The 14,661-nt window shown below is 37.2% G+C and overlaps 1 protein-coding gene across 4 annotated transcripts in view; it reads right to left on the bottom strand.

The window, feature by feature from the left end:
• PCSK5 (proprotein convertase subtilisin/kexin type 5) overlaps positions 1 to 14,661 on the bottom strand; it is a 454,731-nt gene that overhangs the window by 161,591 nt on the left and 278,479 nt on the right. For all 4 annotated transcript variants that reach the window (XM_021064998.2, XM_021065005.2, XM_084988113.1 and 1 more), the window contains exons 14-16: positions 6,733 to 6,876; positions 2,632 to 2,734; positions 1,143 to 1,336 (exon numbers count right to left, since the gene is read on the bottom strand). In XM_021064998.2, coding sequence (XP_020920657.2) covers positions 1,143 to 1,336; positions 2,632 to 2,734; positions 6,733 to 6,876 — 441 coding nt within the window. The remainder of the gene's footprint in view (positions 1 to 1,142; positions 1,337 to 2,631; positions 2,735 to 6,732; positions 6,877 to 14,661) is intronic.

Below are 14,661 nucleotides of genomic sequence, written 5' to 3'. Positions count from 1 at the left end.
TCATTTTTAAAAATAATTCAATGATTTTTACTATATTTATAGTTGTATAACCATCACCACAACCTAATTTTAGAACATTTCCATCCCAAACCCGCAATGGTAAGTAAGTCTTTGACACAGTTCCATTCTCTATTTTACATGAAAGTCATGTTTTTTAACCTTGTAGATAACATACAGGCCTGGTTCCTTGCTCAGTGCACAGGAAAAGAGCAGGCCTGGCTTCCGTCCTTTAAAAGCTCATCTCTGGGAAGCTGGATTTCATGAAGTTTCCCACCACCCTGATAAGAGTGGCTTCTGGTACCTAAACTGTTTATACAAACAATACGAACACCTACTTTCCCTCTAGGAGTCTGGAATTTCGGTACGTGCCAGATACAGGGTGCCTTCCTGGCCAGACTCCATCACAACCCTGGGCACTTAGACTTTAGGGAGGTTCCCTGACAAACTGCATTTCACATGTAGTGTCATGAATTGTTGTTAGAGAATGAAATACATTCTGTGCTACTCCACTGAAAGAAAACTCTTGTAAGTTTGCATCTCCCTTTGCTGAAATTTTTTTTTTTTTTTTTTTTTTTTTTTGCTTTTTAGGGCCACACCCATGGCATATGGATGTTCCCAGGCTACCATGTCTAATGAGAGCTACAGCTGCTGTCCTACGCCACAGCTACAGCAACACAAGATCCAAGCTGTGTCTGTGACCTACACCACACCTCATGGCAACACCGGATCCTTAACCCACTGATTGAGGCCAGGGATCGAACCTGCAACCTTATGGTTCCTAGCTGGATTTGTTTCTTCTGTGCCATGACGGGAACGTTGCTGATTTTAATCTATCCTTTTGCTATAAAAAGCCACACCAATGAGCTCATGAGTAAGACCATATACTGAGTCTTGTGGGTCCTCCTAGAAAGTCACCGAACCTGTGGACAAGCCTGAGGATCCTCTGAAGCTGTCAGTTATAGGCATTTTTATAGAAATTATTTTTCACTTTTTTTTTTTTTTAAACAAAGCAATTCTAAAGTGTTCTCTTAGAAACTGGCTTGATCCTGTTAGATGAGCAAGGCCTAGGTTTCATGGTGGAGAACCATCTCCCCTCCTACCCTGGTCATTGAAATGAAAACCACATTTTGGAATCAACTCACTGGGATCCTGATATGATCCATCAGGGCAGTGGGTGACACAGCTGTTGGTTTCTTCATTCAGGAAGTACCCATATTTACAGGACAAGCACTGGTCCCCATGGCTCCCAAAGCAGGTCTCACAGTTGGGGGCACACTTTCTGCATCGCTTCTTGTCGGCGTGGTAGTGGCCAGGGGGGCAGCTAGAGACACAGATCCTGTGATGGGGGCCGATAAGAAAGAGAGGCAGTGTCACCAGCAGAAACCCTGTCCTGAGTGAGTGAGGGGCTGAGCACACTGCTGTCCTCTGTCTCAAAATCCTTTTGAAAGGATGACAATAACACCACATCCAAAGGGCCACATTCTGTAGGGCACTGATGCACTGCAGTTACATGAAACCAAGTAAGGCTAAAACCATCTGCCAGTTCAGGTCTAGCTCCTTAAAGGGATGATGGTTAGAAACTGATTCTCAACGGGGTTGTGCTGTTGGGTTGAAGGGAAAACATGTGTGAACCACATTTCTCCGAAAGTCCCTAATAAGGGGTTATTTTGTTGTGTGCTGTTTGTCATGTGAATGCTTTTTGTCTAAGGGTAATGATGGTTGTTGTGTGCTATTAACTAAATTAACATATATGTATATAAATTTAGGTAGTTTATGATAAACTTAAGATAACTTCCTTGCTTGCCTATAGTTTAAGGGCTGGGCTCTATTTATTATTATTATCATTATTACTATTACTAATTCATTCAAAAAGTATTTATTGAGTACCAGTGAAAATGTCAGGCACTTGCTGTTCTAGGAGATAATGAGGGGATGAAGTAGTTAAGGGCCTTTTGCTTTGAAGAATCTAAATTCCAGCATCAAAATCACAGGAATGGGTCCATGTCTGGGTGACTGGAGTGTGGCTGCACTGGAGGTCAGTTCCCTGTGGTGAGTTTCCTCCTGATGGAGGAGGAAGGGAGGAGGGTAGGGCTGAGAAAGACTGCCTGGCAGAGAATGGCCTCTGATAGGCATTTGCTGGTCCATGGCCTTCCCTGTGCATACGCATTTGCTTGAGGCAGAAGCCAGAGGCTCAGAGGTAAAGCCTCAGTGCCCAGAGCAGAGTAGTGAGAATGTGCTGACCAGCAGCTTTGCCACATCGAGGGCTTGCACTTTGGGGAATTCAGGAAAGCATCCATTTGACTTGTGTACTGGCACGTTTATGCAGGGCAAATGCAGCTTTGGCATCAGACATTAGCGGGATGGCAAGGTCTAGAGGAGAAGACCAGGCACCTGCAGAGCTGGTCTCTCCCTACTGTCCTGTGAAATGTGAGAAAAGATGTTTGCAGCTGCCCAGCATACAGGTCTGTCTCATGTTTTATAATTCTGTGCACGCTGTGCAACAGCATCTTTTCTGTGCTTCGGTCCTAGTGGGAGAACATGGAACACTGACTGCCGTGGTGTGTGTTCCCGAGAACTCCCAGGAACACTGTTGAGGAGGGTGCGTGTGTGATGATGGGGCTTCTCTCTTACCTGGTGTTGTTTTTCAGCTTGTAGTAGTAGTGCAAACAGTCATTGCAGTGGTCTGGTCCTGGCCCATCACAGCCTACCTCACTGCACTCAGGGTCACAGGGACCTTCAAAAAGACATTAAAAACAACACTTGGAAAAAAATGATTTTAAAGCAGGTCAACTTTACCTTCAAATTGGTATGAAACTGGCTTTTCTCCCCCTTATGCAGTGGGAGCTTTCTTTAAGAGTTTGTAATGCAATGAGGTAGACTAATACTCAATGTGGCTGTAAGCCCAGAGATGAACTCTTGCCTTTTGGGGGAAAACCTCAATAACTGAAGTATAAAGAATGTAAATCCTAGTCAGGGTCTGGTCTGCAAAGCACATATGGCTCCCTTGTGGGAGATGACAGGTATTTCAGAATTCAAATGTACAATGCCACTGCAGCAACTAGGAAAAAACCGACTGCAATGAACTATGCATAATGATAAAAATGTTGGATTTATAGAAAAATGAGAAGTCAAACTGTTGACAGGGAAGAAAAAAAGGGTTATTATTCAATGCTCTAACCAAATTGCCTATCTCATCCAAGGTCATTAAAACCACTGAGTACCTCTGAGATACTGTAGCCAGCAAGAAACATCATTATGGCATCTGGCACAGTTTGATCAGCATCTAGAGGTAGATTACAAAGCAGGTACTTCAGGCACTGATAACAGATTTAAAATTGGATCCTACCATAGGACAATAGGTGACTTGACGAAAGAAAACTACACATACACTTTAAAGATACAAGCAAGCTTAAAGAATTCCAGACCTAGGATGAAGGTTCCTAATGTCTCTTGCTTGGTAAAGAGCTAATGAAAATGCAAGGCAAAGAAAAAAGAAAAAAAGCCAGAAAGATGGAACTATTTCGTGATTGAGGAAAAGTTTTCTAATGACTACTGGTCATTAAAAATTTTGCTAATGATATATAGATAGCTAGTCATAGATATTTTGTTTCCTTGGCTAACTCTCTTTTTTTCTGTTTTCCATATTTTGAGATATTTTATCTCATAATCTTCAAGCTCTTTCATATAATTTTGACTGGCAATAAACATAATACATGAAATGTATAAAAAAGTAAGTCAAGGGTATCAGAAATGTCTTGAACTATATACTTCTTTTAATCAAAAGGACTTACTGTTGAAACATGGCCTCCTTTAATCATTTTGGGAATGACTATGTTCTAGACTGACTGAATCAAAACATAAAACGGTAGAAGTAGGGAGGAGTGACTTAGAGAAAAATCTAGTATCATACCCCCTCATTTTACAGATGAAAACAGACTAAGAGTCCAGTATCAGTTGGCTAGGAGAGTTGGGGTCAACAGAGGTCCTGTTTCTTAGTCCACGTCTAAGTAATCACAACCTTTTAATCTGAATGGAAAATGAGTCCCTTGCAAATACTGCAGACTTGAAATATATTTCTGATTAGTCCTAAGAGTCATTTTACAGCACTGTTTATCTCTTTTCCCAAAAGCCTTAAAATTTATCTCTAAATTCTACAGCTTGTACGAGTTGGGGCATTTTAGCCAACTACTCTGGAACATGAGGAGAGAGCATCTCTACTGTGTAAGGGTTGAAGTTCAGCCAGCTGTGGGTCCCAAGGTCTCTGGAATTCGATGAAACAGTACAGGGATCTGGTTATGATAACGCCATCTGTGCCTTTAGACAGGATGACTTCTTAATGAAGGTGAAAATCACACCTCCAAAGAAAAGGGATCATGGGTGGCCCTAAATTTTCACCAGATGATTTCTACAATTAAAAAAAAAAACAAAACCCTAAGCCATTTATTCTTGATATGTGCCAAAGGGCTCTGTATGGCAAGTTCACAGGCTGCGTTGTTTCTTTCATAATGTTAAACTATCCCAGATGCAGTTTAGCATTTTAGGTTGCTGGGTAATAATGAAATAATTGTCTTTGTTCTTTCACAACTGCCAATGTGGACATTTTGGAAATGTGAGAAAAACCACAAAGATGTATAAATGTTCATAATGTTAACATTACCAAAAGTTGAATGGGAAACATACCAGAAGGCACATAGTAATAGGTTACTATGATGCTCCATTTATGTTTCTGGATATATTTTCTCCTACAGGAGAAGACAAAGTGATTTGCTAGTCATAACATGAAAAGTAATTTTACAAGCTCAAAGCAAAATAAGACAAAAATTGAACACAATCTGTATCTGGTTAGCACAATTGCTCTGAATTACCTAAGCTTATTGTTGACACTGGGATACTACCTGTTTAAAATTCTCTGTTAAAGTGATTCACGAGAAAGAATCTCACAGAGTCGAGATGCAGGAAGACAATAGTTATTGTCTAAAGGTACATTAAACTGCTATTTACAATCAGTCTTCGATTAGGAGAAGCTCTTTGTTCACTGTTATATATCGTATCCTAGAAGGATTGAATGCTGCTTGGAAGTGGTAGCCAATGCAACAGGATAGGAATCAGAAATACACTGGGAAGGAGAAAAAAATAATTTGCAGATGATATGGCTACAATGCCTAAACTTCCCCCCTAATCCACTAAAACATATAAATTAATAAAATTAAGCAAAAGGGCCAGATGTAAGATAAAACACACATCAGCCAATAGGTATCCTAGATACCAGCATAAAGTAAGACAATAAAGGATATTTTCCATTACAGTAGCAATAGGACCCATAATATCTAGAAATAATACTAATGAGAATAACATTACATAAAATTAAAAGATTTCAGTAAAATGGGACAAGGTCTATGTGTTGGGTGGAAAGACTGCATATTGTAAAAACAATTCTTCCCATGAAATTGCATGTAAATTCAAACCAAATTCCAATAAGACTTTAAAAGGGAGACTTAAGAATTGTTCTGAGAACAAGATACAGATGTTAAACAGATATTAAAATAGATTGTGGGTGCTACTGGATTAAGAATTATTAGATTGATAAATCAGAAAAGGTGGTAACAGAAGAGATGCTGGTTTAAGAAGTTACTATATTGCTATAAAGAAACATTCCAGACTAGAAGGGGAAAGTAGGGTAATAACTCAATCACTGCTATTAGTCTATCTGGAACATATAGACAGAACTTCACATTACATATTACAAACCAAAATAAAGTCTTGATGAAGGGCTAAATGTAAAAGAGACCGTAAGAATAAACATTCCGTTAAAACTACAAATGTTATCTGAAACTGTTATCCAATTTCTTTTTTCTGTCAAAACAACAACCCAAAACAAAGAGGACATTTTGGAAGCAAATGATAAAAGAGAAACATTTTTTCAGCAAATACAAGACAATGTGAGAGTAAATAACATACAAAAGAATTGTTATAAATAAGAAAATTGCTGTCACTGTGAATAGAAAAGTGGGTAAAAGACAGTTGTATTTACTTCGGAGAACTACAATGGAAGAAAAGTTTTAGATTTACTAGCAATCAAAGATATAAAAATGTAAACATGCTCTGTTCTTTATTATTATTATTTTTCACTTTTTCCTTTCCAGTCAATGCTGGCAGGAATGAGTGCAGTAAACACACAGCTGGTCACAGTGTAGACTGGTACATCTTGTCTGGAAAGCAATATGCCAAACTACGTCCAAGACCTAAAACTGATGATTCCCGTTGATGCAGTAATTCTTAGGATCAAACCCTATTTTCCAGAAATAATTAAATATGTACTCTAAGACTGATGATGACATTCACTGAAACCTTATTTAAAATAGTATAAAGCGCTAAGCCAACAATACATCCCAGATTATGGACTAAATATATTATAGTTCAATCAGAGGAGGGACTATTTTGCTGTATTTTAAGTATGTGTTGTATAGATATTTGACAACAGGGAAATGTGCTCTTAATAATACCTTTAATGGACAAAAAAGGATATAAGTACTCTATGGTGTGATTTTAGCTTTAAAGAAAAAAAACCAGGAATATTTGAATTCATGAATATACACATACAAATATTTAAGGGATAGAAAGAAAGATGGAATACAATATATCTGAGTATGGGTAGAAGGTCATCTCTGGATGGAAGAATGATGCATGAACTTTCTGTCCTCAGTCTGCCTCCACAGTTGGAAGCCAGCTCACCTGCATAATCCTCTGTCCCATAGTCATCAGTGGGATCTTCAACTCGGCTATACCGGACACGTTCCACTTTAGGAAACTCATTGGTGGGTGAGTATGGCTGCACGGAGGTGCCATAGAGGACCAATGACCATTCTTTCAATTTACCTTGGGAAACAATGATGAAAGCATGTCACAACCAAACATTCCATCTCTTTTCCTTTATAATTTAATTCCTTATCATAAAAAGCAAAAGTAGAAGAAACTGTGGGAAACAGATTTGTATGGATCATGTCATCTGATACAAAGGCTACAAATGCATTTTCCACTGCTTGCAGAGTTAACTATTAAATAATTCACATACCACCTATTTTTAAGCACCAACTACAAGATACACCTTAAAATCAGCATTTTTGTATGTGTGTGTGTGTGAGAGAGAAACACATCTCAGATTGCTGGATCAAGGGCTGAATTTCAAATGATGAATATTTAAGAGAATTTCAGAATTTTACAAAGGGCTTTGTTTTTCTAGGTCTCAAGGTCTTATTTAAATTGAAAAAGTGTTTGGCATTACCTGAATTTATCAATAAAAAGATTAAAACAAGGAATTTCTTCTGCCTGATTCCGGAGTTAGGCATTCAGTCTTAAGACTATATCGCTATATTATCCTGTAGACCTGTGCTGTCCAATGACAGCCATTAGATGGATTTGGCTATTTCATGAGGCCAGCATTACCCTGACGTCAAAACCAGACAAGGATGCCAAAAGAAAAATCCCTGATAAACATGGATGTAAAAAATCCATGACAAATATTAGCAAACTGAATACAACAATACATTAAAAGTAGCATACATTATGATCAAAAGGGATTTATTCCAAAGATGAAAGGATGTTTCAACATCTGCTAATCAGTGTGATTCCTCAGAGCAAAAAAATAAAATCATCTTACTAGATGCAAAAAAGTATTGACAAAATTCAACATCCATACATGATAAAGACTCTCAAAAAAGTAGCTACAGAAGGAACATACGTCAACATAATAAAGATCAGGAACAAGGATATAGACAAAAATAAAAGGCACCCAAATTAGTAAGAAGTAAAACTATTAGCATTTTCAGATGGCATATTTTATATATAGAAAGCCCTGAAGACACAGCCAAAAAACTTAGAACTAAGCAACAAATGCAATAAAGTATCACGATACAAAATCAATATGCAAAAATCTGCATTTTTTAACACTAATGATGAACCATCAGAGAAATTAAGAGTCCTATTTACAATTGCATCAAAATAATAAAATGCATAGGAATAAATTTAACCAGGAAGGTGAGAGACATATACACTGAAAACTATAAGAAATTGATAAAATAAATTGAAGACACAAATAAATGGAAAGATATTCCATGCTCATGAATTGGAAGAAAATTGTGAAAATGTCCACACTACCCAGAGCAATCTATAGATTCAATTCAATCCTTAGGAAAATTCAAAAGGAATTTTTCACAGAAACAGAACAATCCTAAAATTTTTATAGCCGTGAGATTCCCAATAGCCAAAGCAATCTAGAGAGAGAATAACAAAGCTAGAGGGTATGCAGCCTGGTTTCAAACCATACTACAAAGCTATAATAACTGAAACATCATAGTACTGGCATAAAAAAAGTCACATTAATGAATATAACAGAATAGAGAACCTAGAAATAAATCCTTACAGATATGGCCAATTAGTTTATGACAAAGGAGCCAAGAGCACACAGTGGGGAAAAGGTAGTCTTCCACAAATGGTGTTAGAAAAACTGAACCATGATCTAACATCATGCACAAAAACTAACTCATAATGGCTTAATCTAAGACCTGCGAGGATAAAACTTCCAGAGGAAAACATAGGTGGCAAACTCCTTGACAATGATCTTGGGAATGATTTTTGTATTTGATAACAAAAGAAAAGGGAATAAATGCAGAAATAAACAAACTACAGAGCTTCTGCACAGCAAAAGATACCATCAACTAAATGAAAAAGTAACCTATGGAAAATATTTACAAATCATATATCTGACAAAGGGTTAATATCTAAAATATATAAAGACCTCACACAACTCAATAATAGAAAAACACTCTGATGAAAACATGGGCAGAGGATATAAGTAGACGTTTTCCCAAGGAATACATACAGATGGCCAATATGAAAAGGTGCTCAATACTACCATCAGGGAAATGTAAATCAAAACTACAATGAGATCTCATTTCACACCTGTTAGAATGGCCATTATCAAAAAGATATGAAATAACAAATATTAGGATGTGGAGAAAGGGGAACACTTGTGCACTGTTGGTGGAAATGTAAATTGGTGCAGTATTAAGTTTACTTAAAAAATTAAAACTAGAACTCCCATACGAGCCTGCAATTCCACTTTTAGGTATTTATCTGAAAAAACTGAAAACAGTAACTCTAAAAGTTAAATGCAGACCTATGTTCACTGCAGCATTATTTATAGTATCCCAAACAAGGAAGCAATGAAAATGTCCAGTGATGGATGGATGGATGGATGAAGAAAATATGGACGTTCCCATTGTGGCTCAATGGTAATGAGCCCAATTAGTATCCATGAGGATGTGGGCTCGATCCAAGGCCTTGCTCAGTGGATTAAGGATCTGGTGTTTCCTCGATCTATGGTGTAGGTCACAGGTATAACTCAGATCCCGTGTTCCTATGGCTGTGGCATAGGCCAGCAGCTGTATCTCAGATTCAACCACTAGCCAGGGAATTTACATATGACACACCTGCGGCCCTAAAAAAAGCAAAAAAAAAAAAGTATGATATATATTTGTGTAATGTCTGTATATAGATATATACACATATAAAAAGGCATGTGTATGTATATATATGTATATGTGTATACTTATATAAATGTATAAATATTACTTGGTCATAAAAAGGGGGAATCTTGCTATTTGTGAACACATGGATGGACCTTGAGGGCATTCTGCTATGTGAAGTAAGTCATATAGAGAGAGACCCATATGATCTCACCCATATGTGGGATCTTTAAAAAAAAAAAAAGAGATAAAAAATTGAAAGACTGAGCTCATAGATACACAAAACAGATTGGCAGTTGCCAGAGGCAGGGGGTAGGTAGGAGAGGGTAAAGTAGTTGAAGGGGGTCAAAAGGTACCAACTTCCAGTTTAAAAACATTTAAGTCCTGGGGATGTAATGTACAGCATGCTGAATAAATATATATTTGAGAGTTGCTAAGAGTAGAATTTAAATATTATCATCACGAGAAAACATTTTGTAACTATGTGAGATGATGAATGTTAACCAGACATATTGCGATGATCATTTCAAAATATATACAAATAAGAAATTATTAGATTGTACACTTAAAACTAATATGTCAATTATCAACTAAAAATACTATATCCAAGAGTTCCCGCTATGGAGCAATGCTATCAGCAGCATCTCTGCAGTGCCAGGATGTAAGTTTGATCCTCGGCTCTGCACAGTGAGTTAAAGGATCTGGCGTTGTAGCATCTGCAGCATAGGTTGCAACTGTGGCTCAGATCTGACTCCTGGCCTGGGAACTTCATATGCTGTGGGAACAGCCAAAAATGGGGAAAAAAAAAAGTGCTATATCCAAATCTTGCATTCTTAAATTATTATATAATTCTGGCTTCTTGTTCATTTGTAGGAGTTTAGGAATTTGAAGTCTAAAAATGAACACATTCTGGACCACATTCATTGTTTTCTGACTTTTGCACTGGGCCAGCACACTGGTTAAGATGTGGTTTGCCCTCTGCCAGGTTTTCTTTGGACTCACTTGTTAATGACTATGCTATTTGTATTTAAGGTGCTGTTCACAGTCTCAGAATTTCAAGGGGTAGACATTAAGTAGTGTCAAGAAGTGAATGACTACCTGAAATAAATAACCTGTCTGACCGCCTTTAGGTAATTCGAAAGAGAACCTATTTTTCCTTATGGCACCTCTCAGGTGTACAAATGGAGCATATAATACAAGGACACTATGGGAATCCAATCCATCAGTCACTTTAAAACCTAGTTCATTTTACTTAAGATCATTTTGGATGTAAAAGTTTACCTTTGTAAGTGCTCTGAAGAATGTGCTGACTCATAACTGATTATTTGCCTTTGTGCCATTTCTCAAGAACATCATAACTTACAGGGCAAGTTATCGCTTTATTTTCCACTTATTATGTACTTTTATTTACTTAGAATCTCTGCCACAATTTATATCACATGCTACCATATTTGGCAAATTCACTTTTTTTTTTCTTTCCATTTGCTAAATTCTGTGGGAGATCTTGCAGTTGATACTGCCACATCTTTCTAAGAAACAACAGTTTAAATAAATGCATTAGGAGAAAAATGCATCCTAGTGGTTAACCCTTCCTTAAATGGCAATCTGCACAAGACAGAAACCTAAGACAGACTTAATATGCAATGAAACAAAAACAATAAACTCTCCAAAAATCCTTTGTATGTATTTAAATAGTAAACAAATAGGAAGAAATAATACACAAATATAAATGCAGTTTGACCCCAGAGACTTCTATACTTAGGAATGATTCTACCATTTAATTGGACTAGAAGATCCTATGTCTCCAACTGACTTTCTAGTAGCTAACTAAAGAAATGCCTCATTAATTAGAGGACTGTATACCCTAGGAACAATGGTAGAAACACAGAGAAAAAAATGAAAGAGACTTTTCAAATTGGGTCTAATATTTTTATTTTTATGTTTTTTGTCTTTTTAGGACTGCACCCCCTGAATATGGATGTTCCCTAGGCTAGGGGTCGAATCAGAGCTGTAGCTGCCAGCCTACTGTACAGCCACAGCAATGCCGGATTCTTAACCCACCAAGGGAGGCCAGGGATCAAACCTGCGTCCTTAAGGATACTGACTGGGTTTGCTAACCACTGAGCCATGGTGGGAACTCCAAATTGTGTCTAATCTTGAACTAAAAGCTTGGTTGAAGAAAGGATATCCAGAGACCATGCTTTTCTATTATAGCGTCCTGACCCCATGCCGGATATTGTTAGGGTATCTCTCTCCTGGCGCAAAAGAACATTGCTAAGATGACTCGAGATAGATAGGGTTAAATGCCAACATTTAAATAATACAAACAAATTTGTTGGCATACAATTGTTAATAGTATTCTCTCATGGTTTTTTTGTATTTCTGTAGTATCAGTTGTGACTTCTCCTTTTTCATTTCTTATTTTGTTTATTTGGGTTTTTTCTCTCCTCTTCTTGGTGAATCCAGCCAGAGTTTTCTCAATTTTGTTTACCTTTTCAAAGAAGCAGCTCTTAGTTTTATTGATTTTTTCTATTGTTTTTTTTAATCTCTATTTTATTGATTGCCTCTTTGATCTTTATAGTTTCCTTCCTTCTGCTGACTTTATGTTTTGTTTGTTCTTTTTCTAATTCATTTAGGTGATGGGTTAAGTTTTCCATTTGAGATTTTTCTTCTTTTTGAAGAAGACCTGCATTGCTATGAATTTCCCTCTGAGCACTGCCTTTGCGCATCCCATAGACTCTGAGCTGTTGTATCTTCATTATCATTTGTCTCGAGGTATTTCTTAATTTCCTTCTCGATTTCCTCATTGACCCATGGGTTTTTTAGTATCATGTTGTTTAGTCTCCACGTAAAAAGTTTTTTCTCATTTCTTTTCCTGTGGTTGATTTCTAGTTTCATGCCCTTATGGTCAGAGAAGATACTTGAAATAATTTCTATACTCAAATTTGTTGAGGTTAGCTTTGTGCCCCAGTATGTGATCAATTCCTGAGAACATTCCATGTGCACTTGAGAAGAATGTGTATTCTAATTTTTTTGGATGTAAAGTCCTGAAAATGTCAATTAAGTCTAACTTTTCTATTGTGTCCTTTAGGATCTCTGTTGCCTTATTGATTTTCCGTCTGGAGGATCTGTCCATTGATGTGAGTGGGGTATTAAAAGTCTCCTACTATGATTGTGTTCCCATCAATTTCTTCTTTTATGTCTGTTAGTATTTGTTGGAGGTATCTGGGTGCTCCTATATCAGGGGCATATATATTGACGATTGTAATATCCTCTTCTTGAATGGATTCTTTAACCATTAAATAGTGTCCTTCCTTATCTTTCTTTATGACCTTTGTTTTAAAGTCTGTTTTGTCTGATATGAGTATTGCAACTCCTGCTTTCCTGTCTTGTCCGTTGGCATGAAATATCTTTTCCCATCCCCTCACTTTCAATCTATATGGTCTTTTGCTTTAAGGTGAATTTCTTGTAGACAGGAGATTGAAGGTTTTTGCCTTTTTATCCAATCTGCCACCCTGTGTCTTTTGATTGGAGCATTCAGTCAAATGACATTTAAGGTGATTATTGATAGATATGTATTTACTGCCATTTTAAACCTTGTTTTCCAGTTGATTCTATGTTTCTCTTCTTTTCTTTTTTTGGTTGGATGGTTTCCATTTATTTTATGCTTGAGTACTTTTCGTTTCAGATTTTGTGAATGTAATGTTCGGTTTTGATTTGTGGTTGCCCTTTTTTTTAAGTACCTTAACCCCTGCCAAAACTGAATCAAGAAGAAATAGATCAACTGAATAGACCGATCACTAGAAATAAAATTGATTATGTCATAAAAACACTCCCTACAAATGAAAGTCCAGGACCAGATGGCTTCACAGGTGAGTTCTACCAAACATACAAAGGGGAATTATACCCATCCTCCTTACACTTTTTCAAAAGGTTGAAGAAGAAGGAACACTCCCAAAGACATTCTATGACTCCACCATCACCCTAATTCCAAAACCGGACAAAATACCACCAAAAAAGAATACTATAAGCCAATATCTTTGATGAATATAGATGCAAAAATTCTCAACAAAATTTTAGCCAACCGAATCCAACAGCATATAAAAAAGATCGTACACCACAACCAGGTGGGATTCATGCCAGGTGCACAAGGATGGTTCAACATATGCAAATCAATCAATGTCATACACCACATTAACAAAACAATAAAAAACCACATCATCATCTCAATAGATGCAGAAAAAGCATTTGACAAAGACCAATATCAATTCATGATCAAAACTCTTACCCGGAGTTCCCGTCGTGGCTCAGTGGTTAATGAATCCGACTAGGAACCATGAGGTTGTGGGTTCGGTCCCTGCCCTTGCTCAGTGGGTTAATGATCCAGCATTGCTGTGAGCTGTGGTGTGGGTTGCAGACGCAGCTTGGATCCCGTGTTGCTGTGGCTGTGGTGTAGGCTGGTGGCTACAGCTCTGATTTGACCCCTAGCCTGGGAACCTCCATATGCCGTGGGAGTGGTCCAAGAAATGGCAAAAAGACAAAAAAAAAAAAAAAAAAAAAAACAAAAAACTCTTACCCAAGTGGGTATAGAGGGAACATACCTTAACATAATTAAAAACCATTTATGACAGACCCACAGCAAATATAATACTCAATGGAGAAAAGCTGGAACAAGACAAGGATGTCCACTCTCACCACTGTTATTCAACATAGTACTGGAAGTCCTATCCACAGCAACCAGACAAACAAAAGAAATAAAATCATCCAAATAAGATGAGAAGAGGTAAAACTGTCAGTGTATGCAGATGACATGATACTATATATATAGGAAAAACCCCAAGGACTCAACCCAAAAATTATTTGAATTGATCAACAAATTCAGCAAAGTAGCAGGATATAAGATTAACAGTCAGGAATCAGTCGCATTTCTGCATACTAACAATGAAATATTAGAAAAGGAATACAAAAATACAATCTTTCAAAATTGCACCCCCAAAAAATCAAATACCTGGGAATATACCTGACCAAGGGAGGTAGAGGACTTATATGCCGAGAACTATAAAACATTAATCAAGGAAATTAAAGAAGATGCAATGAAATGGAAAGATATTCCATGTTCCTGGGTTGGAAAAATTAA

This window comes from Sus scrofa, chromosome 1 (assembly GCF_054392235.1).
Source record: "Sus scrofa isolate SSC_HxYL_T2T_F1_AM1 chromosome 1, Sscrofa_HxYL_maternal_Yorkshire_Landrace_v2.0, whole genome shotgun sequence".
NCBI lineage: Eukaryota > Metazoa > Chordata > Mammalia > Artiodactyla > Suidae > Sus > Sus scrofa.
Note: the sequence above shows the minus strand (reverse complement) of the source record. Positions and strands in the feature narration are given on the sequence as shown.